Source organism: Propithecus coquereli, unplaced genomic scaffold (genome assembly GCF_000956105.1).
Source record: "Propithecus coquereli isolate 6110/MARCELLA unplaced genomic scaffold, Pcoq_1.0 Scaffold137, whole genome shotgun sequence".
In the NCBI taxonomy this organism is placed as follows: Eukaryota; Metazoa; Chordata; class Mammalia; order Primates; family Indriidae; genus Propithecus; species Propithecus coquereli.
The window spans coordinates 413,135-436,067 of record NW_012137969.1 but is presented as its reverse complement, the minus strand read 5'-3'; the positions used below and the strand labels follow the sequence as shown (position 1 = coordinate 436,067).

Here is a 22,933-nt window from a genome sequence, read left to right as displayed (position 1 = left end):
GTAGCATTGTCAGACCCTTTTTTCCAGGGAGTTACTTCCTCTACCCAGAAACCTCCAGAAAACATGCTCTTTCAAAGCCTCCAAGGTTGGTACTTTATCTTCTCCCTCACCCCATGGTCTTTCTAAGGCAAGTACCATTTCCATTATAAATGTTTTCCATTTCCTTCCCTCCAGGCTTGAATCTACCACTCCCAAGTTCATGAAGCATGCTCTATATCATGGTGCCCTACCAGGGGTAACCATATTGCTTGGCCCAGATGATGGATCCTGGGATGTAGGAGGCATAGGCTATATCACTCTCATGTCCTGTCCAGGTCTCCTCAGGAATATCACAGCTATTATACTCCAAGTCTGCCAAAACAGAGAAGGAATGAAGGGATAGGAAGAGACCCATAGGTGAAAAATCTGGATGAGGGCTAGGGAGAGAACAAGAACGAACTAGTATACATAGCAGGTGGGACCAAAAGGGCATCTGGGGGACAGGCATGGAGGAAGACGAATAAAGACCCATGGAGGAAATGCAGCTACAGCAGGAGAAGGAAGAATACTGCCTCCTTATACTCTATAGAAAAAGATTCCATACTCCTGCTTGCATTCCACAATGTCTGACTCTGCTCCCATCTATGGAACATCATGAGGGTAATTTCTCTGAGACTCTGTTTTCTCATTTGTAAAATAATTGGACTGGACTAGATGGTCATAATCAATCTCTTCCAAGTAGTTTCAAACATTTTAGAATTCTAAGCTCAATGGATCTCTCTCACCTGCTTTTCCCCATATATCCCATATCGCTCCCTATCCACCAACCTAATAACAATATTCTAATCAGGATTGACAGGGACAGACCAATGCTAAGGAAAATGGAATTCACTCAGTACATGCATTTAGATGCCAGGCCTATCCCATGATATAACTCTGCAAGGTGTCTTCCTCCAGCCCTTTTCACCCAGATTCATCTCCATATGACAGGAAGATCCCTCCTCTCCCACAAGCACTACAAGGACCCTTTGAGTGCTAAGTACTCTCTTTTTTTCTTTTGAGATAGGATCTCATTCTGTTGCCCAGGCTAGAGTGCAGTGGCGTCATCATAGCTCACTGCAACCTCAAACTCCTGGGCTCCAGTGATCCTTCCTGCCTCAGCCTCCCAAGTAGCTGGGACTATAGGCGCACAGCACCAAGCCTGGCTAATTGTTCTACTTTTTGTAGAGATGGAGTCTTGCTCTTGCTCAGGCAGGTCTTGAACTCCTGACATCAAGCAATCTTCCCACCTCAGCCTTCCAAAGTGCTAGGATTACAGGCATAAGCCATTATGCCTGGCCTTTTGCTAACTACTCATGTCACATTTAATCTAAAGGATACATGCAGGGTAAGAAAGGGAAGAACAATAAAACCTGAAAAAAAATTTCCACTCCTTTCTACCTGTATTCTGATCACAGGACCAATTATCTGGGAGAACTGAGGGGTCAATGTTCCCACGCAGCCGCCTCCATTTCTCACAGTTTGGGGAGGAACACTGGACCCAGATCAGACATTGCCCTGTGAGAAGAAAAAATGAAATAAGAGACTCAAAAATATGCTCTTTCTTCTTCAATCCAACTAAACTCAATATAACCCTCCCAACCCTCACAATCACATAGCCACAGAGACCTTAGAGATCAACTAGCTTAATCTCTAACTTATAAATGGGAAAACCAAGACTCAGGGAAGGTAATTGACTTGCTGAAGATAAATCTAATTTGGTGACAGAGCTGAAATTAGAACTCAAGTCTCACATCTTGATCTTATCCTCTCTCCCCACCCCAAGTCAGAAAGGAGTATTTCCTGTGTTGATAGTACATGAATAAAAAGGTTGCCTGGCATCTTTCCAGATAGTGCCTCATTCTCTGCTGGCATGACACTACTGAAAAGTTCTTTTGAAGAGCTTATCAGCATCCTTTTTGTGTACAACATCCAGAGTTCTCATCCAAATCTCAACTGATTTACCTGTCACCAAATCACCAAGTTGTAACCTTTGGGACCAACAGTCCTGAGTTCACTCTCTTCCAAAAGACACAGGTCGAAGTCTATCATTTCTCCATGATGTACTCACAACCTCCATATCCACAAAGCACCCCATTATCTCAGTTCCTTGATCTTTTCCTCCATGACACTTCAGTAACCCACTCCCACATGCCCCACCCATTCACAGGTGTACCCTTTGAGTCACTTATCCAAACTTCCTCTTTGACAAAAATGCCCCATCCTTCCACCTCACTTGCTTAAAGACCCCTACAACAGGCTGGGCATGGTGGCTCATGCCTGTAATCCTAGCACTCTGGGAGGCCAAAATGGGAGGATCGCTTAAGGTTAGGAGTTCAAGACCAGCCTGAGCAAGAGCAAGACTCCATCTCTACTAAAAATAGAAAAATTAGCTGGGTGTGATGGTGCACACCTGTAGTCCCAGCTACACGAGAGGCTGAGGCAGGAGAATCGCTTGAGGCCAGGAGTTTGAGGTTGCTGTGATGTAGGCTGAAGCCATGACACTCTCGCCTGGGCAACAGAGTGAGACCCTGTCTCAAAAAAAAAAAAAAAGACCCCCTACAACAACTTTTATTTCATCTAGCTCTGCAATCCACTGACCTCTACTATCCTCTAAATCTGGTAGCAACTTCCATTGTTCACTCTATACTACTCAGGTTTGATTCCTTGACACTTCCTTGGATTCTCCTGCAGACATCTTAAACTCCTTTTCCCACTGTCCTTCCTCCCACCCATGTGGCAAAACACTCTCTACCCACTCTCTGCCTTTTCTGTGTCTATACTCATGCACTTGAGACTTGCTAGAGAAAAATCACATAACAGGCGCATAGGTATCATTATATACATTCTCTATTAACATTATCAACCAACATGTTTCTCTAGTAAGTTCACTCTCCCACTGTCAAATTTTACCTTAAATGCCTGAACATGAGGGATGGCCCCCCAACTCCATCCTGCTGAAATCATCCCTCAGAAAAGAAGTTAACTTACATTTGGGTCCTTTCCAAATATCACACAAAATGGATCACTTTATCAATTACTTTATCTTGAAGAATAAAGTACTGGTTGAGAATGATATATTAGTCTGAAACGACAGTTGCCAATGATAGCTTTGGATGTTTATGGTGTTCATAGAGATGACCTAGTAAGACTAGAAAAAAAGAGTAAGGAGAGAGGCCAGGGACTATAAAAGTTAACACATATCAATAAAACAAATAATTGGCTATGAAAATAATGAGCATTCATAAGAAAATGAGTGGAAAAAAACTGCCCCAATGATATGGAACTAGGTATTCATGGCTTGGAATGAAATTTCCAATGACAGGATTGTACATATTTTAAAGTTTCCTTTCAAACAACTTAGAAGAGAAGATTATGTGTTCCAGAAAACTGTGTTTGATGTTTACGATGTGGTTCTATGATAAAGAAGACTCACAGACACACTTTAAGAGCATTTCAGATGACCATGCATTCTTGAAACACTAGGTTCCTGGGTTCTGTCACACCACATTCTTCTGACCCTCCCCCCATCTTTCTGGCAGCTCCCTCCTCCTTTGCTGGATTCTCCTCATTCTCCATCCAATCTCTAAATGCTGGGGTTCCAAAGTCCAATCATGGGCCTTCTCTCCCCATGATACACTTTCTCCTGGGGCAAGCTCACCCATTCCCATAGCTTTGAAATCCATTTTCATGCCTGACAGCACACCTTTGCATACCTATAGCCGCCTCTATTCTGAGCTCCAGATTCCTACAGCCATCGTGCTCTTTGATATCTCTATTGGGATGTCTCGCAAGGATCTCAAACCTAAGGTACCCACACCTGAATGCCTGATCTTATCCCACAACTTTGTTCTTCCTCCACTCTTTCCCACCTCCTTTCACATAACTGCTCAAGCCAGAAACCAATCATCTTTGACATACTTTCTCCCCTCTCACCTTCCAATATGCAATTCATTGCCAAGTCCTGACAATTTTACCTCCAAAACATACCATAAAACATCGCTTCTCTTTCTCTACTTTCATTATCCCAATCCAAGCCACCAAAATACCTAATCCTAGCAATAACTTCTTAAATGATCTACTCTTGTTTTCTCCCCATACTCCATTCTCCAATTAATCACCAAAGGATCCTTTCAAAACATTAATTTGAGGATGTTACTCCCCTGGTTAAAGTGCACCAATGGCTTCCCACTGCACTTAGGATAAAATTCTAACTCTGTAGCATGGTGTTTGTTCTGCCACTGCCTACCTCTTTCCACTCACCCAGAGCCACTTTTGCACCTTGCTTCCCCTTGCTCCCTGAACTCCAATCACACTGCCTTTCCTGTAGTACCTGGAATATGGCAAACTTTACCCTTCACTTTGATAATTTCTATTCTTCCTTCGGATTTCAGCTTAAATACTGTTTCCTTAGAAATGCATCCCCTGACTGGCCCAATCTTACTTAGGTCTCCATTATTTCCTCTCATGACACTGTTCTTTTCCTTCATTGTACTTAACACAAATTGTATTTATTGGATATTCCTCTTTCTACATCCTACTCCAGGAGGACTCCTCTCTCCTTGGCAACTATGAGAAGCTGGAAGAATGATTCATTGATAGGAGGAAGCTGATAAATCCACTCCAATCACAATTCAACTCACAAGCACCACCTAGGGAGTGAACCCCCATCTGCCAAACTAAAATCCAGTCCTCGCAGTAATACTTACTGAGAGGCATAGGAGATGCAGCAACACAAATCTAATGGCACCAATTTATTTGAGCTAACTGAAGATCAGGTCAGTGAGGCCTGCACTATCCCCAAAATTCTCAATGGGCACATCTGAGTTTATACATTCACATAAAACCAAAAGAAAAAAACTTTTAATTCTCTTTTTGACTCTACCTAAAAACTCCCTTGGGGTGTTCTGTGCTTCAGACCACCTAATTGTCCAAAGTAGATTTATTCTTCCAACTCTTTATGTTACCATGTCATTACAACAAAAGGAATGGTTTACTGACCCGGACTACCTTGTTTGGTACCTGCATAGTCTTTCTAGCATTTTTTCCAAGTATGTGCAAATCATATTATGCTTCTACAACCAAAACTACAAACATATACACATATTAATACATATTAGATACTAGCTGACTTTTTATTCCACTGTTCCTTATACTTTTGGTTCTAGTTTTTTTGTATTATTTTTTATTTTTTGGCGCAAGTCTGTTTTCCCCTAAATTATTGTCTACTTTTAAATTTTTGAACATAATACATTGTATGGTCTATTTTATTTCTTGTCTAAAATTTCCCATCATCACCTTGGTTATTTCATATGATATATTTGTTTTAATTTTGTTTTGTTTTGTTCTAGAGATAGGGTCTCACTATGTTGACCAGGCTGGTCTTGAGTGGCCTTAAGTGAACTTCCTGCCTCGGCCTCCTGAATAGCTGGGATTACAGGCACGAACCACAACACCAAGCTCTATTTGTTTTATTAACTGTTTAACACAGTAAAACTATAAATTCTATAAAGGAAGGGTTATCAATTTTGTTCACCACTGTATTTCTAGCACCTAGTACAACACCTGCCACATAAAATAAAGCACTAATAACTGTTATAAAAGAATGAATCCATATCCATCCTTATCCTCCCTCCATCCAATCTCAAAGGGTAAGGTATTCTTTCTGATAAAGAATAAATCCTGTGAATCACTTTTCATTCTCACTTCAATCTCTCCCTCTCTAAAAATAATTTTCCCTCAGCATATAAGTATGGTCAAGTCTCTCTCTTTCAAAAGAATGTTATAAAATGAAAAACCCTCTCTCAACTCTATACCCACTCCCCTTTATCTACCATTTTCTCTTTCTTGCTTTTCACACCTTAACCAACTGAAAAAGTGTTTACTTTTCAACCAACTTACCAACCCATACAGTAGCTATAACCAAGCCCCCAATGGCTTCCCAATTGTGATATGCTTGAGCATTGTTTTATCCTCTGATTTCTGTATGGTGGCATTTGACATGGCTGAGCACTCCCTCTTTCTTGAAATTCTCTCCTCCCCTGGCATCTGTGATATCACAGTCTCCTAATTTTTGACCACATCTACCAAATTTTGATTCTACTTTTCTGACCACATCTTAGTTTTCTTCCTGGGCACCATCTAAGATGCCTGGTACATAGCAGGCACCCAACAACTATGGATTATGTGAATAAATAACTGAATGAATGAAATCATTCTCTTCCTCAGCAGCACACCCTATAAGCAGCTATGAGAGATAAATTATAGTGTTTGCAGAGTTTCCTCTAACATCCTAATCTTTGCCTCTTTCCTCCATCTCAAATTTTCAGCCCTAGTAGGTTTTCCAAACCATGGCCAAACTTACCAAAACCACTTTGCTTTCCTTTTTGCTGGTTCCTGATCTGAGAATGACCCTGAACCATTTTCTTCAGTTGGTCTTTCTGTCTATGCTCATGTCCACCTTGGACTTTCTCCATTTTCTCATCTTCTGGGAAGAAAAAAACAAAAAACACTTGTGGGGTGGGGAGATGAAGAACAGAATCTTTATAGATAGCAAAAGCCAGCAAAAGAAGGAAGAAGAATCATAGCCTAATAGTTTGGTTTCAAGCTTTAGGCTGAAAAATCTCAGCCTGCCCTCATCCCATTCCTTAATTTCCTGCAGCAACTACTTGAGCCAGGCATCAAAGTATATCTGACTATACTTACGAGCTTCCTTCTTTCTTTTGCTTAAAGGGAGTCTATTGAATTTCTTCCCAGAGGGTGCAGGATCTGGCTGGCCTGACTTAGATGTGCTTATTTCAGAGACAACATCATTGTCCTGAGAGGCTGAAATCTCTGGAGTATGAGATACCATTACTTTCTCTCTGAAAATGAGATATTTTTTTAGTGAAAAGGTTAAAAGGAAGAAATTTGCAGAAATGTTCTTTTGAAAGAACCCAAGGGTAAAAGGAAGACAGAACAATCCCAGGCTCCCCAAGGTCATTTTATCCATCTACTTGCCTAGTTTTCCCAACTCAAATAGGTATCTTTCCTGAACTGAGAGAAATATATAGAAATATGATAAATGACTAGACAGATAGACAGACAGATCACCATTTACCAATGTTAAGTTCACTCTGTGTTCAACTTGCCTCACTGGGATGAACTTACCTATCAGCATTATCACTATCAGTAGCAGAAGTAGTGATGGCTGGTTCCTTGTCTGACTGGGTACATACTATGGGCTGGGCACAGGAAGTCTCTGAAAAATCAAGGCCAGATCCCATCCCTCCCAAAATAATATATTATAAGCAGAGAAGCAGTAAAAGAAAACAACCACTCCATTATTTCCTAATATTTTCATTAAAATGTCTTCTCCCTGTTGCCTAGAAGAGCCTACCTTTGGTCTCTTATCATATCATAGAACTTTAAATTTTTAAATTTCCAGGAAAAACTACAAATCGATATCTTTCTACAAGCCTTTCCAGATTAATCTACCTCATTCCAGGATATCCATGTGATGATAATTTTATTTTGTGTACAAAAAAATTATATGTACTACATTTTATATCATTTGTTTCTCAAACTTCCCCTAGGAATAGAAGCACACCTAAGAATGGCTAAAATGTCAAACTATTCTCCTTAGCTTCCTGACCTATACTATAGAATATATAGGTCATCTGAGAAGACCTCAGGTCCTATACTATAGAATTCTTTATTTTAAAAATTAAATCCCTGAGCATATGCGAAAACAGTATTAGAAACAGAAATACACAAGGGTAGAGGGAGACCAAATTCTTCAAATCTGTGGAAAACAATTTATCTTTTCTAAGTAGATTATAAACATAGAGAAATGAATTTAAGTCACATTTTTAAAATGTAGGTGAGATGTATTTAAATTCTGAAGTCGATCTAATCTACTTTTCTAAAATTCTGTACCTTTTATCTAAGGTGGTTTAGCTATAGTCCTATTCAAAGAAGATGAAGTATTTTAAAATATTTTAAAGTCTCTCTAATATATCCTTCTTAGGAATATGAAAGAGAAGTTGTCAAACTTACTCTGTTTCTCAGAAACCAGTCACATTTCCTAACTGAAACCCTTTTTCTCTCACTAGAAGCCATACCCAAGCACTCCTGGAGGGACTTCCGCAGCACAATCTGGACAATCTCCTCAAATTCGGCATTGGAAATACTTGATTTTTCCTGCAGAGACAAGGGTAGAGGAGGAAAACTGGTTATCTTTCCATAGTTCTCTCCTCTGACCAGTCAGGGAATCCTCCTTTAGATGAAGCAGTAAGTTCACAAAACTAAAGGCATGTAGTCAACATACCTAAGGAGTCCATAAACTCTATCCCAGATCTCCTGGGAATAAAGGAGTCAAAAAAAAAAAGGAAAAAGTTCCTGTCCACTTCTACTCCCACCTCCATTCCACCTCATCCCATATTTCCCACTAAATGTTTTCATCAAAACATTTTTTATCTCTTTGAGAAAAAAATAGAAGCCTTAAAAAAGGAATAAAAATAACTGAAACTATAGGATGAATCTCCCCAATATGAAAAGATTGTCTTGGCTGGGTGAGGGGAGGGTAGGAAGAACTGTCCTACTGGAGCCCATCACTGTGACTGATACCTTTGCTTTCTTCTCTACTTGCTTGTTGTCTTGAGCCTTTCCTTTTTTCTTCTGGCCACTGCTTAGACCATTCTCTATGGTCGCTTTCTCTTCCTTCTTCTCTAACCTAGCCTTTGGCAGGTGTGGCCTGGTCTCTGTCTCTGGGAAACTAATCCCCAGAGTCTCCTCCTTGGGCGAGTTAGGGCTACAAGGTATCAGGCTATGCAATTTTTGTGCAGGTGGGGCAAAGATTTTCTTTGGTCCCTTTCCACATTCTGAAAGAAATTTGATCATCAAATGGAATTTATGAAATGTATAGTCTAACAGAGATCGCCAACCATTGACCGTTGACTGTCCATATCAGAATTATATGGAGAGAGCTTTTAACAAATTCAGATTTCTAGGTCTCTCCCTGACCACTCCACTCCCCAGACCAGAGATTCTGATGGTGTAGTTTGAAGTGAGGCCCAGAAATCTGTAATTTTACAAGGCTAGTTGATTCTAATACGTTGCCAAGTTTGAGAACCACTGAGTAATTCAAAAGTGATAAATATAAGCATACAGGAAGCAGAGTTATTCAAATGTGAAACTTTTTAATTTGCTCACTTTTAACTTTGAATACAATTTTATGGGAAATTGGAATGATTTTTTTTAAAAAAGCAAATCAAAGTCTATGAATTATTCAAGGCCTGGCTCTTATGCTACCTCCTCAATGAAAATTATACTGATCTTCCCAGGTATAAGCAATATATCTTTCTTCTAGCTTCCATAATACTTTGCCCATCTCTGGTGGCATTTACCACATTCAACTTTATAACAGATATTTAAATGTCTTTTCTCTATACAGTCCTTGAGCAGGACTCTTTCTAAGTCACATTTATTTCATTCAAAGCATCTAGCAGAGTAGTAATTTGAACAGAGTGGACACAAAATATATGTGAACTGAACTGCCCCTTGATGAGAAGGATGTCCAGAAGGGGAAAATGGGAGAAATGTACAAAATTAACTGCCCTCACTCTTGACTCACCTTCCTTATTCTGCAGTGTTGTCATCATTCAGCTCAGAAACTACACTTTCTTTGCCACTATTAGAAAAAAGAAATTAATTGCTATGGCTCTGATTAAACATGATTTTAAACTTTCTTCTCTCCCTGTCTTCCTGGGTTCAGAATCTCTTTGCCCTGTGCTCCTGAACTACATTTCTACCTCCTTGACTGCACTTCTACCTCTTCAGCAGTGCCAGTTACATGCCAGGGAATAATGAGAGTTACTGTTTTAAAGATCAGCAACAATCCTTAATGTTTTAAGTGCCTAGAACTATGTTCAACGTAAGGCAGGCACTCATGATTAGATAGAAATGGTAGTGGAAGGATGGCTAGTAGTAGAGCAGTGGTACTAGGGAATGGACAGTCCTGGGAGTTAAAGAGTGAGAGTTTTCTTCAGAGGGATAACCTCATTTCACAAGGTTCTCTTAAATACTTAGAACACAAATAATCTGCTAATTCTCTGATATGCATAGAATACCTATGCATAGAATACCCCTTATTGTAACATCATTATAATGTTTATTTTCTCTTCTCTTAGATCCTCAGTCCAATAAATTTTCTAATATACTGGATTCTACCAATCTCTATTCATAGCTCAGAAATATTTGGTAACCAGCAGAAGTCCCCAGAGAATTTAGCACCTTTTACCTTATTCTTCTACCTTAGAAACTAATAATGAAAAATTAGTATCTTCTTTGATATTCATAGTTCATCTTCAGCAATCTACTCACAGATGTTCTACACTACATCAATATGTTTCATTATTACTACTGATATTGTGACTAATGATAATGGCTAACACTTATTGAGCACTGACTATTTCTCTGCCCTTTAAGTATCATTCTCACAACAAATCTATGAGATGGATTCCATTTTACACTTAAAGAAATTGAAGATTAAAGACATGTAAAGATTTTAAGTAACTGATATGTAGTAAAATTAGGATTAGAACCAGTCTGATTTCAAAGTTTATGCTAATAACTGTGCTATGCTACATTCTTATAGTCTAATTTGGTACTTCACCACCATTTTAATATTATAACATATACAGAAAGCAGAAATTAAAAGTACATATTTAAACACATACAGAATGATATTTCCAGGGATTCTACGGTAAAAGGAACCAGGCTACTTACAGCCATAGGCAGCCGAAGGGCCATACCAAAGGCTGAAGAAATTAATATCTCCACACAGCTATAAGCCATTTGTGACCCACCAATAGCCCTTCTACCAAGTTTTCTTTAGGTTTAGAGCATATATGCCATTCTTATTTATGTAACAACTAAATAAGCATTATAACTCTGAGAAGGGTTTTAGAGGTCATAAATCCCCATCTCCTCTTTTTATAGATAAAAAATATTCTAAGAGAGGTAAGTGGTTTGCCCCAAACCTCAGTGTTAATACATTGGTGAGCTTAAATGAATCCAGAAATTTTGCCTCTAAATTCTACTACTAACAGATCTATTCTATTCAGTGATCTTGTTTCTGGCTCTTGGTTTCTGGCAGAAGGTCCTGAAATGAAAACTCATTCTTCTAACTCTGCTATCTCCCACCATAAAAAGACCCAAAAGCAGCATAAAATTGATCCTTTGGTTCATATACATTTCCCTTTAAAGAATTTGGAAATTTTAAGACCCTTAAATGGCCAAATTTATTCAAGGTGTAGGGTTCTTCTCTCTAAATCACAAAATGAATTCAAAAGCTACTGGGGGCTTGACTTATTGTGGCCATAGCATGGCTGAATGTAAAGTGTTTTTAAATTACTCCTCGGAATTTTTCTGTCCCTTTTCTCCTATAAATATGAATAGTTCAGATGTGCTGTTCTGAAGCAACTATTTTTCCTTTATATTAAGGAACATTTTTTCTCACTGTTTCCATCTTTATCACCACCAACCCCCAAATACATTTGCTCCAGAAAAAAAGGGAAGTAGGGATTTGGTGGAGAAATACTGAAGCAAATTGGTCTCCTTTATTATAATCCTAAATAGAAGCCAGAAACTGAATAAAATTAGGCTGCAAAAGGAATATTAACCTGACTACAAATGACAAACATATCTTCTCCCAGACTCCAGATTTCCAAAAAGCATCATGAGAAGTCCTTGTGAAGGTAATCTAAGTTACAAGAATAACTATACTAAGTGAGAAAAGCAGAGTGAAAATTAGTGTGTTTCACATGACAATATTTGGTTTTTAAAAATGTTTGTCTATATAATATGCTTGTATATCCATAAATTATCTCTGGAAGAATATACAAGAAACTGATCAAAATGCCTCTGGGGAGTAGGAGTGGGTGGCTAGGGGTGGAAGGAAGTTTTTCATTGTATTCCCTTGTGTATCTTTGCCATTTTAAAACATACAAATATTACCACTTCAAAAAATAATTTCTTATTTTAAATTCTTTAAATAAAACAAGACTATTTTGACCAAGCTATAAATGTAAACTTTTCAAATATTTAGGTTCAAATACTTACCTGAACCTATACAGATCTTCCTAGACCAAAGTATGCTCTGGAGCCCCAACCAACCAGATAGAAATGTGAATCATCGCTACTACATCTACTAAGATGTAGTAAATCTAGAACAGCAATGTATAATATAATACATACAATCTAAGGTGGCAGTGTGATGAAGAATGTTACTTTTTTAAAAAAGGTCTAACCTGATCAATCAATAGAGAAGAGAAAGCCAGGAAAATCACTTTCTGATAACTCACGTTGCTGCTCCTCTGTTCCACAATAACAAATATTGAAAGCTGGTTCAAAGAGAGAAAAAAAAGAAAAATATAGACAGTTAATAAATATATAAAATACAACCAACTTTCTTCTGTACAGCTACTAAATGACTAGGGGCTCTAGACCTAGGAATAATATTTGAGGTTTTAATTTTTTCTTTCTTAACTTAGATGAAAAGCGGGGTGAGGGGGTTTGGGGGAGAGGGTGGAAACACCCAAAGGCTTTAAGAAAGTATAATAAAAGAACCAGGATAGTTCCATAGACCAGATCCCACTCACTAAACATAAGAAAAGAGAGTAAATAAGGAGGGAAAAAGAACTTAGAAACAAGTAATAAAGGGAACATAGGGAAGGTCAATAGGGCTCTCAGAAAATAGAAACAATTTTATTTCACTTAGAACACTAAAAATCATCACATTAATTTTGAGGTGAAATCACCTAGCTCATCAGTTCTCAAAGTATGGTCCAAAAACCCCTAGGAGCCCCTTCCCTATATATCTGTGTTAAGCTGGATTCTCTCATATACTTCTACAAAAACAAGATATCACTACAGATTGAATGAAGAAACAGATGAGAATCCAGCTGTTTTCTATTAAGCCAGAAATGAAACAGATTTGCAAAAATGTAAAAAAACACCATCCTTCACACTAAATTTTCTTTTGCTTAGGGAAACGTATTTTTTTCATAAAAACCCTATTTAGGTTAACATATAATGGGTTTATTATTGTTATTTCTAAATATTTAAATTTTTCCTCAGTTTTAGTTTCTAATATGTTAATATTAATAGATACAAACCACATAAAAGCTTTTTGGAGTCCCCCATAAATTTTAAGAGGATAAAAGGGTTCTCAGGACCAAAAAATTTGACCACTGATCTAGCGAAATAATTTAACTCAGTCTTGCCAATTTTTTTTAAAACACAATAATCCTCCTCCCCCCACGCACCCCATTTAGAATGTGTTCACAAATTTCCCCCTTGTTCCTCTTCATATTGTTCCTGAAATCCTTGGTCTAAGAGAACAAAAGTAAACACTTTAGCCTTGTTCTCTCACACAGACTCCCTCAGCCTCAAAAAACTGTATTTAAAGACTATATTTAAAATCTTTAAGCTGGAGTCTCATTTCCTTTTGGCATGAATGCCCAATAGTATGTGGACTCCTGCTTATTTTTGTGCCTTGATTAACTAGTAGTGGTTTCTTTCCTTCGTTTTTCTTTCCTTTCGTGTGTGCATGCGACCTCAGCAAGCCTGATTTTAAAACTTTTAACAAAGAAGAAGAACAAAGACTCCCGCTATCCTTGCTGCCTATAATAGGACCTTTGCTGTCGGGAGTAACTGCCTGAGCTAACTCTTGCACAGAAGTTTATAAATAAATTCATGGTGAACTAAAGCTTCCCGGTTCAGAGCGCAAGGAAGCACAAAGGCACGACCGCTTATCACCAAATACACGATCTTTCTTCACGGGCTGTTGATAGCGTTCACACTCTTGCTGTCGACTGCCTGAAAGGTTCCCAGACGTGTCCCCAACTGGCACCAACCTCAACCTGGCCCTTCCGGGTTATTTTCGCTTAAAGGAGCACATACCCATGAATCCCAGATCCCGCACCATTTCCCCTCACACGGTGTCAAGGTTTGGAGTTAGAAAATGCCTAAATCCACCTTGAAAACCAAAGGGAAGACCTTTTGGTAGGCTTCCATTTTCCTCTCTCTTCCCTCACCAAATTCTGTGAAAGACAGCAATTAAGATCGGCGGTATCACAGAGTCAAATGTCCTCGCTTCCCCCAAAGGGTAAAACAGTGGCTTTCTAGCCTCTCTTCCCTGTCAACAATCCCACCCTGAGAGAATATCCCCTCAGCCCCCGCTCCCGCTGAGGCACCAGGATCCTCATTCTCGCTCATATAGTCATTGCCCGCCACGATACTGAGGTATTTTTGTTTGTTTGTTTGTTGGGGGTGAGTTGGAGGTTGGGGATTCTGAGGAGAAGGGGTAGGAGCTGGTTGTTGCTCTGAAGAGAGAGCTTCTCCTCAGGCAACAGGTACCGGGATTGGCCCCGCCTACCACCTTCATCTGCAACCAGACAAAAGCCAGCTACCTTCCGCAGCAAGGGGGATCTACAAGCAAGGGGCAGAGTGAGCTACCGCAGCGACTCCGCAACCCCTTCCAACCTCCCCAGTTTTCCCGCCACCAAGAGAAGGTGCGATGACGCGCACAAGCTCCTCCCCGCAGCCGCGTGCTCCCGGAGCTGAGACGCATGCGCAGCTGAAAGACACTTCTGCGTTTGCGCAGCTGCAGTATTTCCGCCATCTTCCAACCTAATGTCCCAGTAAAACTACAAATCCCACAATCCTCGTGGATTTCACTTTTTTTAGGCGGCGGCAGGATTATTCCTAAAGCACATCTTTCTTTTACTAACTTTTCTCTCTGTCCCATACTGCCTTTTCCTTCCTCTTTTCGCTTCTTGATTCCTCTTCTTCGTTCTTCTAGTCTCCTTCACGGTCTTATTTTAATATATTATTTGCGACCATCCTGAACCCCACTCTCGCCTCTACCGCCCTCTGCTCAGCCAAACACTCCGTTGGCAGGGAAACAGGCCACCCTTCACCCAGGGGAACCGGCGTGGAATCGCTTCCTCCCCATTGGCCCAGGCAGGGCCCCAAAGCAGACCGAATCCTCTTCCCCGCCCACACTCGCTTATATATAAGGTGGCGCAAAGCCGCGGCGTGTGTTCGGGAAAGCCTGCGAGCGAGCGGTGGTGGGGGGCGGGGGGCGAGCCGGCTCGTGCGCAGGCGCCGGGGGGTGGGCGGGGGCGTTGGTGTCCGGGCCGTGGGTGTGGAGGCGGAGAGGAAGGCGTGGTGTCCCCAGGTGATTGCGATTGGGGGAAGGCGGAGGAGCGAGAGAACAACTCAGCCATTTCGGGAAAAGAGGAAGTTGGACAACATCGGCTGTTGTAGTGCTTTTTATCCCAGTTCTGCAGAGAATATTTTCGAGGGGGGTGAGTTAAAATGACCTATCGTATTTTACTAAGAACTGTTCGTAGGAAGACAGCCAGTACGCTTCGCTCCTTCCGCTCCTCTACTTTCAGGTTCTCCCCTCAGTTCCCACAGAAGCCCTTCTAAGTAGGTGGGCAAAGGGAGGGGGGAGGTGTGTGACCAACCATTCATGAATAATTCATGAGGACCACCTCTTTCGTTAGGAAGCCACGCCCCTTGAATCGTGCTGACGCACGTTGCGTATACCAAACTTTAGGAAGCGACGTAACGGTCCCCGCCCCTAGGACGGAGGGCGGGGCGTCTTCTCCAGCACGTGCTGCATCTACCCGCGCAAGCCCAAAAGGGTGTGCGCAGGCGCTGCCCACCAGGGGGAGGAAGGAGGCGGGGTAGGGAGGTTGTTGGGTTTAGAGCCGGGCGGAGACCGCTGAGACTCATTCCTCAGGAACAAGGGTCGGGTGTCAAGGAGACCTTTTCACACCAGCTCCTGTCCCCCGCCTACGGTGGGTGGGATCGCGCGGCAGAGACAAAAAGGATATCAGTAGGGCCGGAGATAGCTGCGAAGGAAAGTAGGGTGTCAGTTTGGGGTGGTGGGCTTTTGAGGGGGGCTGAGGGGGGCTATATTTAAACTCCCGGAGCCGTTAAGTTGGTTCGTACTCTGATGCGCGCGCAACCAGGGCGGTGGCGGAGTGCGCATGCGTGGCTCCGGGGCAAGAGGAACGCGCTCCAGCAGTGCGCGCTCGCGGCGAAGGGGTAGTGGCAGAGGAGAAAGGGGCCGGCGCACGCGCGGTTGATTCCTCGAGTTGTTCGGGTCTCGCGGGCATCTTGTTTTGGTCTCGCGGGCGAGTGGGGCGCGCATCGGGGGGAGGCGCTTGGGCGCGAGACTAGACGAGAAGAGCAGAGCTGCGCGCGCACTCGGGAAAGGGGGGAAGGGAGCAGGGTCAAGGAAGAAGGGGTTCAATCCCCTGATCCCCTGGTTACCCTCGACTGGGACGGAATAAGGGGAGGAAATGATCGAGATGGCGGCGGAGAAGGAGCCGTTTCTGGTGCCGGCCCCGCCGCCGCCGCTCAAAGACCAGTCGGGCGGAGGGGGCGGCCCCTCGGTGCCACCGCACCAAGAGGCCGCCTCCGGGGAGCTCCGCGGCGGGACGGAGCGTGGGCCGGGCCCTCGCGCACATTCGGCGGGGGCCCCGGCTTCTGGGGCTGGCAAGGAGAGTCCCAGGGCTGCATCCACTCCTCGGGGCGGCCTGGCGCAGCAGCACCGAGGGGGCGGCCCCCAGGCGCAGTCGCACGGGGAGGCCCGTTTGTCGGATCCCCACGGGCGAGCCGCTCCCCCGGACGTGGGGGAGGAGCGACGGGGAGGGGGCGGAACAGAACTCGGCCCCCCTGCCCCTCCTCGACCCCGTAATGGCTATCAGCCCCACCGGCCCCCTGGAGGGGGTGGAGGCAAAAGAAGAAATAGCTGTAATGTGGGAGGAGGTGGTGGAGGCTTCAAACATCCGGCCTTCAAGAGGCGCAGGCGGGTTAATTCGGACTGTGACTCTGTATTACCCTCCAACTTCCTCCTGGGGGGCAATATCTTTGACCCACTGAACCTGAATAGTCTCCTGGATGAGGAAGTGAGCCGAGCACTCAATGCGGAGACCCCTAAGTCATCCCCTCTTCCGGCCAAAGGGCGAGACCCAGTGGAGATCCTCATCCCCAAAGATATTACTGATCCGCTCAGTCTCAATAGTTGCACTGATGAGGCCCAAGTAGTTCTTGCTTCACCACTCAAGACTGGTCGGAAGCGGCATAGACACCGGGGACAGCACCACCAGCAGCAGCAGGCAACTGGAGGGAATGATAGCCACTCTGTGCTGCCCACAGCCCCCCTCACTCCCTCACTCCACGGGGAGGGCACCACACAGCAGCAGCGGCATAGGGGCCAGAACCGGGATGCGCCCCAACCCTATGAACTCAACACAGCCATCAACTGCAGGGATGAAGTCGTGTCTCCCCTTCCATCTGCCCTGCAGGGTCCCTCAGGCTCCCTCTCAGCCCCTCCAGCTGCCTCAGTTACCTCTGCACCCCCGTCTTCCTCCTCACGACATCGAAAACGTCGCAGGACTTCCAGCAAGTCGGAGGCAGGGGCTAGGGGTGGAGGCCAGGGTTCCAAGGAAAAGGGCCGAGGGAGTGGGGGAGGCCGCCACCACCACCCACTACCTGCAGCAGGCTTCAAAAAGCAACAGCGCAAGTTCCAGTATGGGAATTATTGCAAGTACTATGGGTACCGCAATCCTTCCTGTGAGGATGGGCGCCTTCGGGTGTTGAAGCCTGAGTGGTTTCGGGGCCGGGACGTCCTAGATCTGGGCTGCAATGTGGGCCATCTCACCCTGAGCATTGCCTGCAAGTGGGGCCCATCCCGCATGGTGGGCCTGGATATTGATGCCCGGCTCATCCATTCGGCCCGCCAAAACATCCGACACTACCTGTCTGAGGAGCTGCGTCTCCCACCTCAGACTTCTGAGGGGGACCCAGGGGCAGAGGGTGAGGAAGGGACCACCACCGTCCGAAAGAGGAGCTGCTTTCCAGCCTCGCTGACAGCCAGCCGGGGTCCCATTGCTGCACCCCAAGTGCCCTTGGATGGAGCGGACACATCAGTCTTCCCCAACAATGTTGTCTTCGTCACGGTAAGAGGGTCCAGAGGCTCTTGGAATAGGGGCCAGCTATGAAGAGGAGATTAAATGGGAATGTGGCAGGGGAAAGATATGACCCAGAGGGGTTTTCGTGCATTCATTCCTTGCTAGGAGAACCAGATCCTCAAGAGAAGGGTCTGGATTGGTGAGTGAAAGCCTCTGCTGGATGTCTTTCACCTCTGATAACCTGGAAAGGTGTGAGGCTTTAACCCCTGGGGTCCTTCTGACTGCAAGGATCTCTTGCCCAAGAGAGAGGGTGACTCCTTTTGCCCTGCTCCCAGCCTGGACTGTAATCCAGACCGATCCACCTTCCCTTTAAGGCTGCTGCTGCTCACTAGGGAATTCGGTCCAGGTAGAAACTTGTCCTCAAATTCCTTAACAGACCGTGAGGGATGGGTGTCATACATGGAATGTCTTGAGGGGGGAGGAGAGATTAGGGTAGTGGCAGACTAATATGTACAGTTTCTTTCCTTTAATAGGGACCTTGTTTGCATCAGCTGCTTTTGTTTTCCTAGACAGAGTTCGTTCAAGAGCGTTCAGTGGTCGGGATTCCAGTGGCTCGGCTTTAGATCATCTCCAGGTTGACCCCAGATAGTGGGAGGGGGAAGAGTCAGAGACTCCTCTGCTGAGAGGGGAGGGTACTGTGCCTGGCAAAGTGTCTGTCCCCTGACTGCACATAGCTTCCCACAGAACACTCGTCAGGCCATCGGCCAGAATATTTGACAGTGTATTTGGGTTGAGCCTGAAGAATGAACCTCCCAGTGGGTGATGAGCTTATCACCTAGAAAAGGTTTCCTAAGGGATGTGGCTCTTCATTTCTCTCAGAGAAAGGAAAAAATAAGCCTGAAATTTTGCCAGCCCCAACTACAGGGAGGGAACCACAGGTCTCCCTTTGAAACCTGGGTAGTTACTCTTGCATAACATTGTCACTCTGCTTAATGTTTGTGGGTGGGAATAAGCACAGGATAGGGTCTTGGGAGAACCCTGGCATCTCCCACTGTAATTTGACCCCAGCTTGGATGACTTCATGGATGGATAATTTGCTCCATTTAAAATTACCCAGGCTCCTTTTTTTGTGTTTGTTTGGTTTACCATCAGTAGGAAGCAGAGAGAGGCAGGAGAGAATAGAGAGAAAATGAGACTCAGAGGGCACCATTTGGGAGTCAGTCTGAGAAAAATGTGACCACAAGCTAAAGTGAGGCTGCAGGACTTTGTCTCTGAGGCTGCAGAGTGGGTTATATGGGGGCTGTGCTTCTTGTAATCCCTCTGTTGACCTCCCCCAATTCTTGCCCTCAGGGTAACTATGTGCTGGATCGAGATGAGCTGGTGGAGGCACAAACACCAGAGTATGATGTGGTGCTCTGCCTCAGCCTCACCAAGTGGGTGCATCTGAACTGGGGAGATGAGGGGCTGAAGCGCATGTTTCGCCGGATCTACCGGCACCTACGTCCTGGGGGTATCCTGGTCCTGGAGCCCCAACCCTGGTCATCCTATGGCAAGAGAAAGACTCTTACGGTGAGTTGGGTTTCAGTGGAAATGGGGAATAATTCTTCCCTTGGTGGAGGCAAGAAATGCCTCAAGGAAGCAGAAGAAGGACTTCCTGAACAAGCTGAAAAGGCCCCCAGGTGGGCATCACCCTTGGCTAGGAGAGGAGGCAGCAAGCTGAAGTGGTCCCTCCTCTGCCTTTCTCCCTAGGAAACAATCTACAAGAACTACTATCGAATCAAGCTGAAGCCAGAGCAATTCAGTTCCTACCTGACATCCCCAGAGGTGGGCTTCTCTAGCTATGAGCTTGTGGCCACACCCCACAACACCTCTAAAGGTAAGGCTGGCTTATTTTGTTGGGGGAGGCAGTCTTGGCTGAGAGGGTACAGACTCTGTGGGGAGTCCTGAGGTCCTGCCAGCCCTTCTGATTGCACACTCTCCTCTCAGGCTTCCAGCGTCCTGTGTACCTGTTCCACAAGGCCCGTTCCCCCAGCCACTAAGTGGCCCCCTGAACAGAAAGTGTGAAGAGGCTGCCCTCACTGCTCCTAAGGACCTGGGGGAAGAGGAAAGTATCCTAAGGTCTTTCCTTTCTGACTCCAAAAATAGTTTCCTTTCTTGGATCTGCAGAGAAAGCTTTTCTTATGTTGCTGCCCCAGCCTCCCTTACACTTCTGGCACCTAAGCAGCAAGCCCAGCTGTGCTGGAGTTACCATCATCATCGTCATCATCCCCGCCCCCAGCCTGCTGGGCTGGATGGCACGGACTGTTTGCTGACCTCTGTTCTCCTAGGGCATGGGAGGTGGGGGGTGTCAAATTCTCTAGCCCTTTCCTCCTGTTCTCCCAAGGAGAGAGATTCCCATTTCTCCTTGGCCCTTGTCCCTAGCTGCATTTCAGTGGACCACGGATAGATGGACTGAGGGTTAGAAGGGGAAGCTTGGCAGGGAGGCATGCAGGTACTGTGAAAATCCTTCCCTCTGCTGTCCCCCAATGGGAGAAGGGGTTGGGTTTTTGAATGTGAGAACAGCACAATAAACTTGATGTTTAGGGCAGTGGCCCCAAACCTGTGTCTGCTACTTTCTAGCTGGTGGGGAAAGGATGGTGCCTCCCCATAGAACCTGTGCTTCCTCTCATACTAGAGTCTCAAGGAAGACAGGTTTTTCAGTGTTCAGGACATTATTGACTGCTAGTCAAATCTAACACAAGAACACAGAACCCTAGTCAGGAAAAGGGGTGTAATGCAACTTTTCAACTTGAAGGAGGAGTCCCATCTTCTTTCCCCCAAAAACCCTGTTGACGAATTTTGTGTGTGGGAGCTTTAGGCAGAAGGCTAATTTTGGAAGAGTTAACAATAGAGTTGGAGTGGAGGTAGAAAAAACTACTTTGGACCAGAGCCACCTACCTGCTCTTAGACACCCACCAACCACCTTTTTTGTGCTGTGGAATCAGATGTATAGGCAATTAACATGAAAACTCTTCAGTGCCTCAAGTGTTACTGGAGCTTTGAACATTTGTTCCACAAACACTGAACACTCTTGGGTCAGGCATAAACAAGATGGGCAAAGCCCTTCAAGGTAAAAAGATAGATAATTTTCAGTAACTCAGTGCTGGCAGCTGCCTTGCAGGTTAATTGAGACAGGTATTCAGGGAAGGCCACCCTTTTAAATGATCAGAAGTAAGTGGTGCAAAGGGACAAGTGTCATCAAAAACGTGGTAGCTGTGACTGAAGTCAGGGAAAGGCAGGTAAGGTGGTGAGGGGAGGAGAGGTAATCTAACCTCTGACTTGGACAGTGTTTTCTACTTGCTGTGATTCTACCAAGTTCCTAAAAAGCCCAAAAACTCTACTTCCAGGCAGCTTCCAATCTGAGGCTAGTAGACAAACCCCTGGAGGGGTTTTAGACCCACCTTAGGGCTCCAAGAAGAGTCCCATTTGTTAGTAAAACCACTTTATTCTGAAAAATAGTTTTAACACAAAAATATGAACTAGCCATCCAGGGAGCTAGGTCTAAGCTTCCCATCGCCTCAGTGTCCGATGCATGAGGAAGGTGTCCTCTGAAGGCCGGGGCCGGAGTTGAAGCCGGAGAGGGGGCAGACCATCCAGGGTCAAGTGTGGAGATTCATAAAATAGTGTTTCTGGGTCACACAGGATGGTCATGTCCGGCCCTGGCCCAGATGGCTCCTGTTGGAGTTGGGGCCCAAAGCCACATCACAGTCTGGGAAGAAGAATCCGCGAGGGGGTAGGGAAGGGGTACAGGGAGGAAGCCCCACGCCCTAGTCCCTTCACCTTTTGGGGCGGGGCTCGGGCCTGCGGCGGCAGGAGAGCCAATTTCTCCCTCAGTGCAGCGTTCAGAACTTGTTCCTCCGGTACCTGCAGGCTCACCAGGTCCCGGAAGAGCCGCTTGGAACGCGGTACGTTCAGCCCTGAGACGGAGGCGGGGGGAGGTGAGCGAGGTTCTTCACCCCTACTCCCTCCCGCCCTCCGCCTACCCTCTGCCCCCCTCACCCTCGGACACGCTCTCCTCCAAGCCGCAGCGGATCTGGAACGACTTTCTCAGCTGTTCCTCCACGGCCTTCGCGGCATCAAACTGGCTCCCAGCTGCGGCCCGCGCGGCCTGCAGCTCGAGGCTCAAGGCCAGACTGCTCTGCAGCGCGGGCACCTCCAGCTCCTGCGGCGCCGCGGGCTTGTCGCTCGGTGCAGCGGCCGGCGGCGGCGGCTCGGACCGTACTGCGGAAGGCGGCCGTAGGCGGAAACGGACCTGGGAGCAGAGGGCAGGGCCGTGAAGAGGTGGGCGCGGGGTCGTCAACAGGATGGGTGCCAGGCCTTCCCTCAGCTCACCTGCCGCCTCTTCCGAGTCCCTCCCCGCCTCTCCGCCCGCCCCTTTCGCCGCCCGGGGCTGCAGCTTCGCGGCTCGGGGCTCTCGGGCCTTGGGCTCAGGCTCAGGTCCAGGCCGGGTTCAGGCACTGGGGCTCGGGGTTCCTGGGCTCGAGGTTCTGGGGGTGGCCCCGGGACCGCCACGGCCTCTTCCCCTCCCACCGACTCCAGCTCTAACCCCCTACAGCTCATCATCTTTAGAGTTGCTGAGGGGGTGCAGGGTCGTAGGCGGGCTAAGTTAGGGCCACCAGGCACCGCCTCGCCACCTCTCCCGCCCTCCCAGGCGCCGCTGCCAGGGCGGAGACAACACCCCTCCGTCCCACCCTATTGGTGCCCCTACAGCGTCATTTCCTTTGCTCCGCCCCCAGCTTCCCGGCGGGCTTCCGCCTGCACAACCTTGGCGCCGCCCCTAGGCCGAGGTATTTTAGAGCTGAAGCCCGTTGAAGCCCTACGGGTCCTTATCAGGGCCACTTCTTTTAAAAGCTACGATGTGGTATACCTGCCCGGCAGAATCTTCGCCCGGCTTGTGCTGGGGT

The 22,933-nt window shown here is 45.6% G+C and overlaps 3 protein-coding genes across 5 annotated transcripts in view; 1 reads left to right on the top strand and 2 right to left on the bottom strand.

The window, feature by feature from the left end:
• ZCWPW1 (zinc finger, CW type with PWWP domain 1) overlaps positions 1-9,686 on the bottom strand; it is an 18,010-nt gene extending 8,324 nt beyond the window's left edge. The window contains exons 1-8 of the mRNA XM_012638883.1: positions 9,632-9,686; positions 8,626-8,879; positions 8,121-8,199; positions 7,168-7,285; positions 6,724-6,881; positions 6,383-6,505; positions 1,420-1,536; positions 231-351 (exon numbers count right to left, since the gene is read on the bottom strand). Of these exons, the coding sequence (XP_012494337.1) occupies positions 231-351; positions 1,420-1,536; positions 6,383-6,505; positions 6,724-6,881; positions 7,168-7,285; positions 8,121-8,199; positions 8,626-8,879; positions 9,632-9,659 (998 nt within the window). The 5' untranslated portion in view covers positions 9,660-9,686. The remainder of the gene's footprint in view (positions 1-230; positions 352-1,419; positions 1,537-6,382; positions 6,506-6,723; positions 6,882-7,167; positions 7,286-8,120; positions 8,200-8,625; positions 8,880-9,631) is intronic.
• Positions 9,687-15,150: 5,464 nt separating this feature from the next.
• On the top strand, positions 15,151-20,593 carry MEPCE (methylphosphate capping enzyme). Of its 3 annotated transcripts, none has more exons than XM_012639094.1 (5): positions 15,151-15,371; positions 17,385-18,038; positions 19,341-19,559; positions 19,740-19,866; positions 19,977-20,592. In XM_012639094.1, exons 2-5 carry the CDS (start codon positions 17,775-17,777, stop codon positions 20,027-20,029), a joined length of 663 nt encoding a protein of 220 aa, XP_012494548.1. In that variant the 5' UTR covers positions 15,151-15,371; positions 17,385-17,774; the 3' UTR covers positions 20,030-20,592. The 3 variants fall into 3 exon arrangements, with proteins under 3 accessions (XP_012494548.1, XP_012494547.1, XP_012494546.1); XM_012639093.1 differs by having other exon boundaries at positions 15,336-15,869; positions 19,977-20,585; XM_012639092.1 differs by having other exon boundaries at positions 15,336-18,038; positions 19,977-20,593.
• An 865-nt stretch (positions 20,594-21,458) lies between these two features.
• On the bottom strand, positions 21,459-22,649 carry PPP1R35 (protein phosphatase 1, regulatory subunit 35). The gene is made up of 4 exons (XM_012639091.1): positions 22,362-22,649; positions 22,029-22,281; positions 21,810-21,946; positions 21,459-21,704 (listed from the first exon to the last, which is right to left on the bottom strand). The coding sequence occupies exons 1-4, from the start codon at positions 22,590-22,592 to the stop codon at positions 21,531-21,533; spliced, it is 795 nt and encodes a 264-aa protein (XP_012494545.1). The 5' UTR covers positions 22,593-22,649; the 3' UTR covers positions 21,459-21,530.
• Between the last annotated feature and the right edge of the window lie 284 nt (positions 22,650-22,933).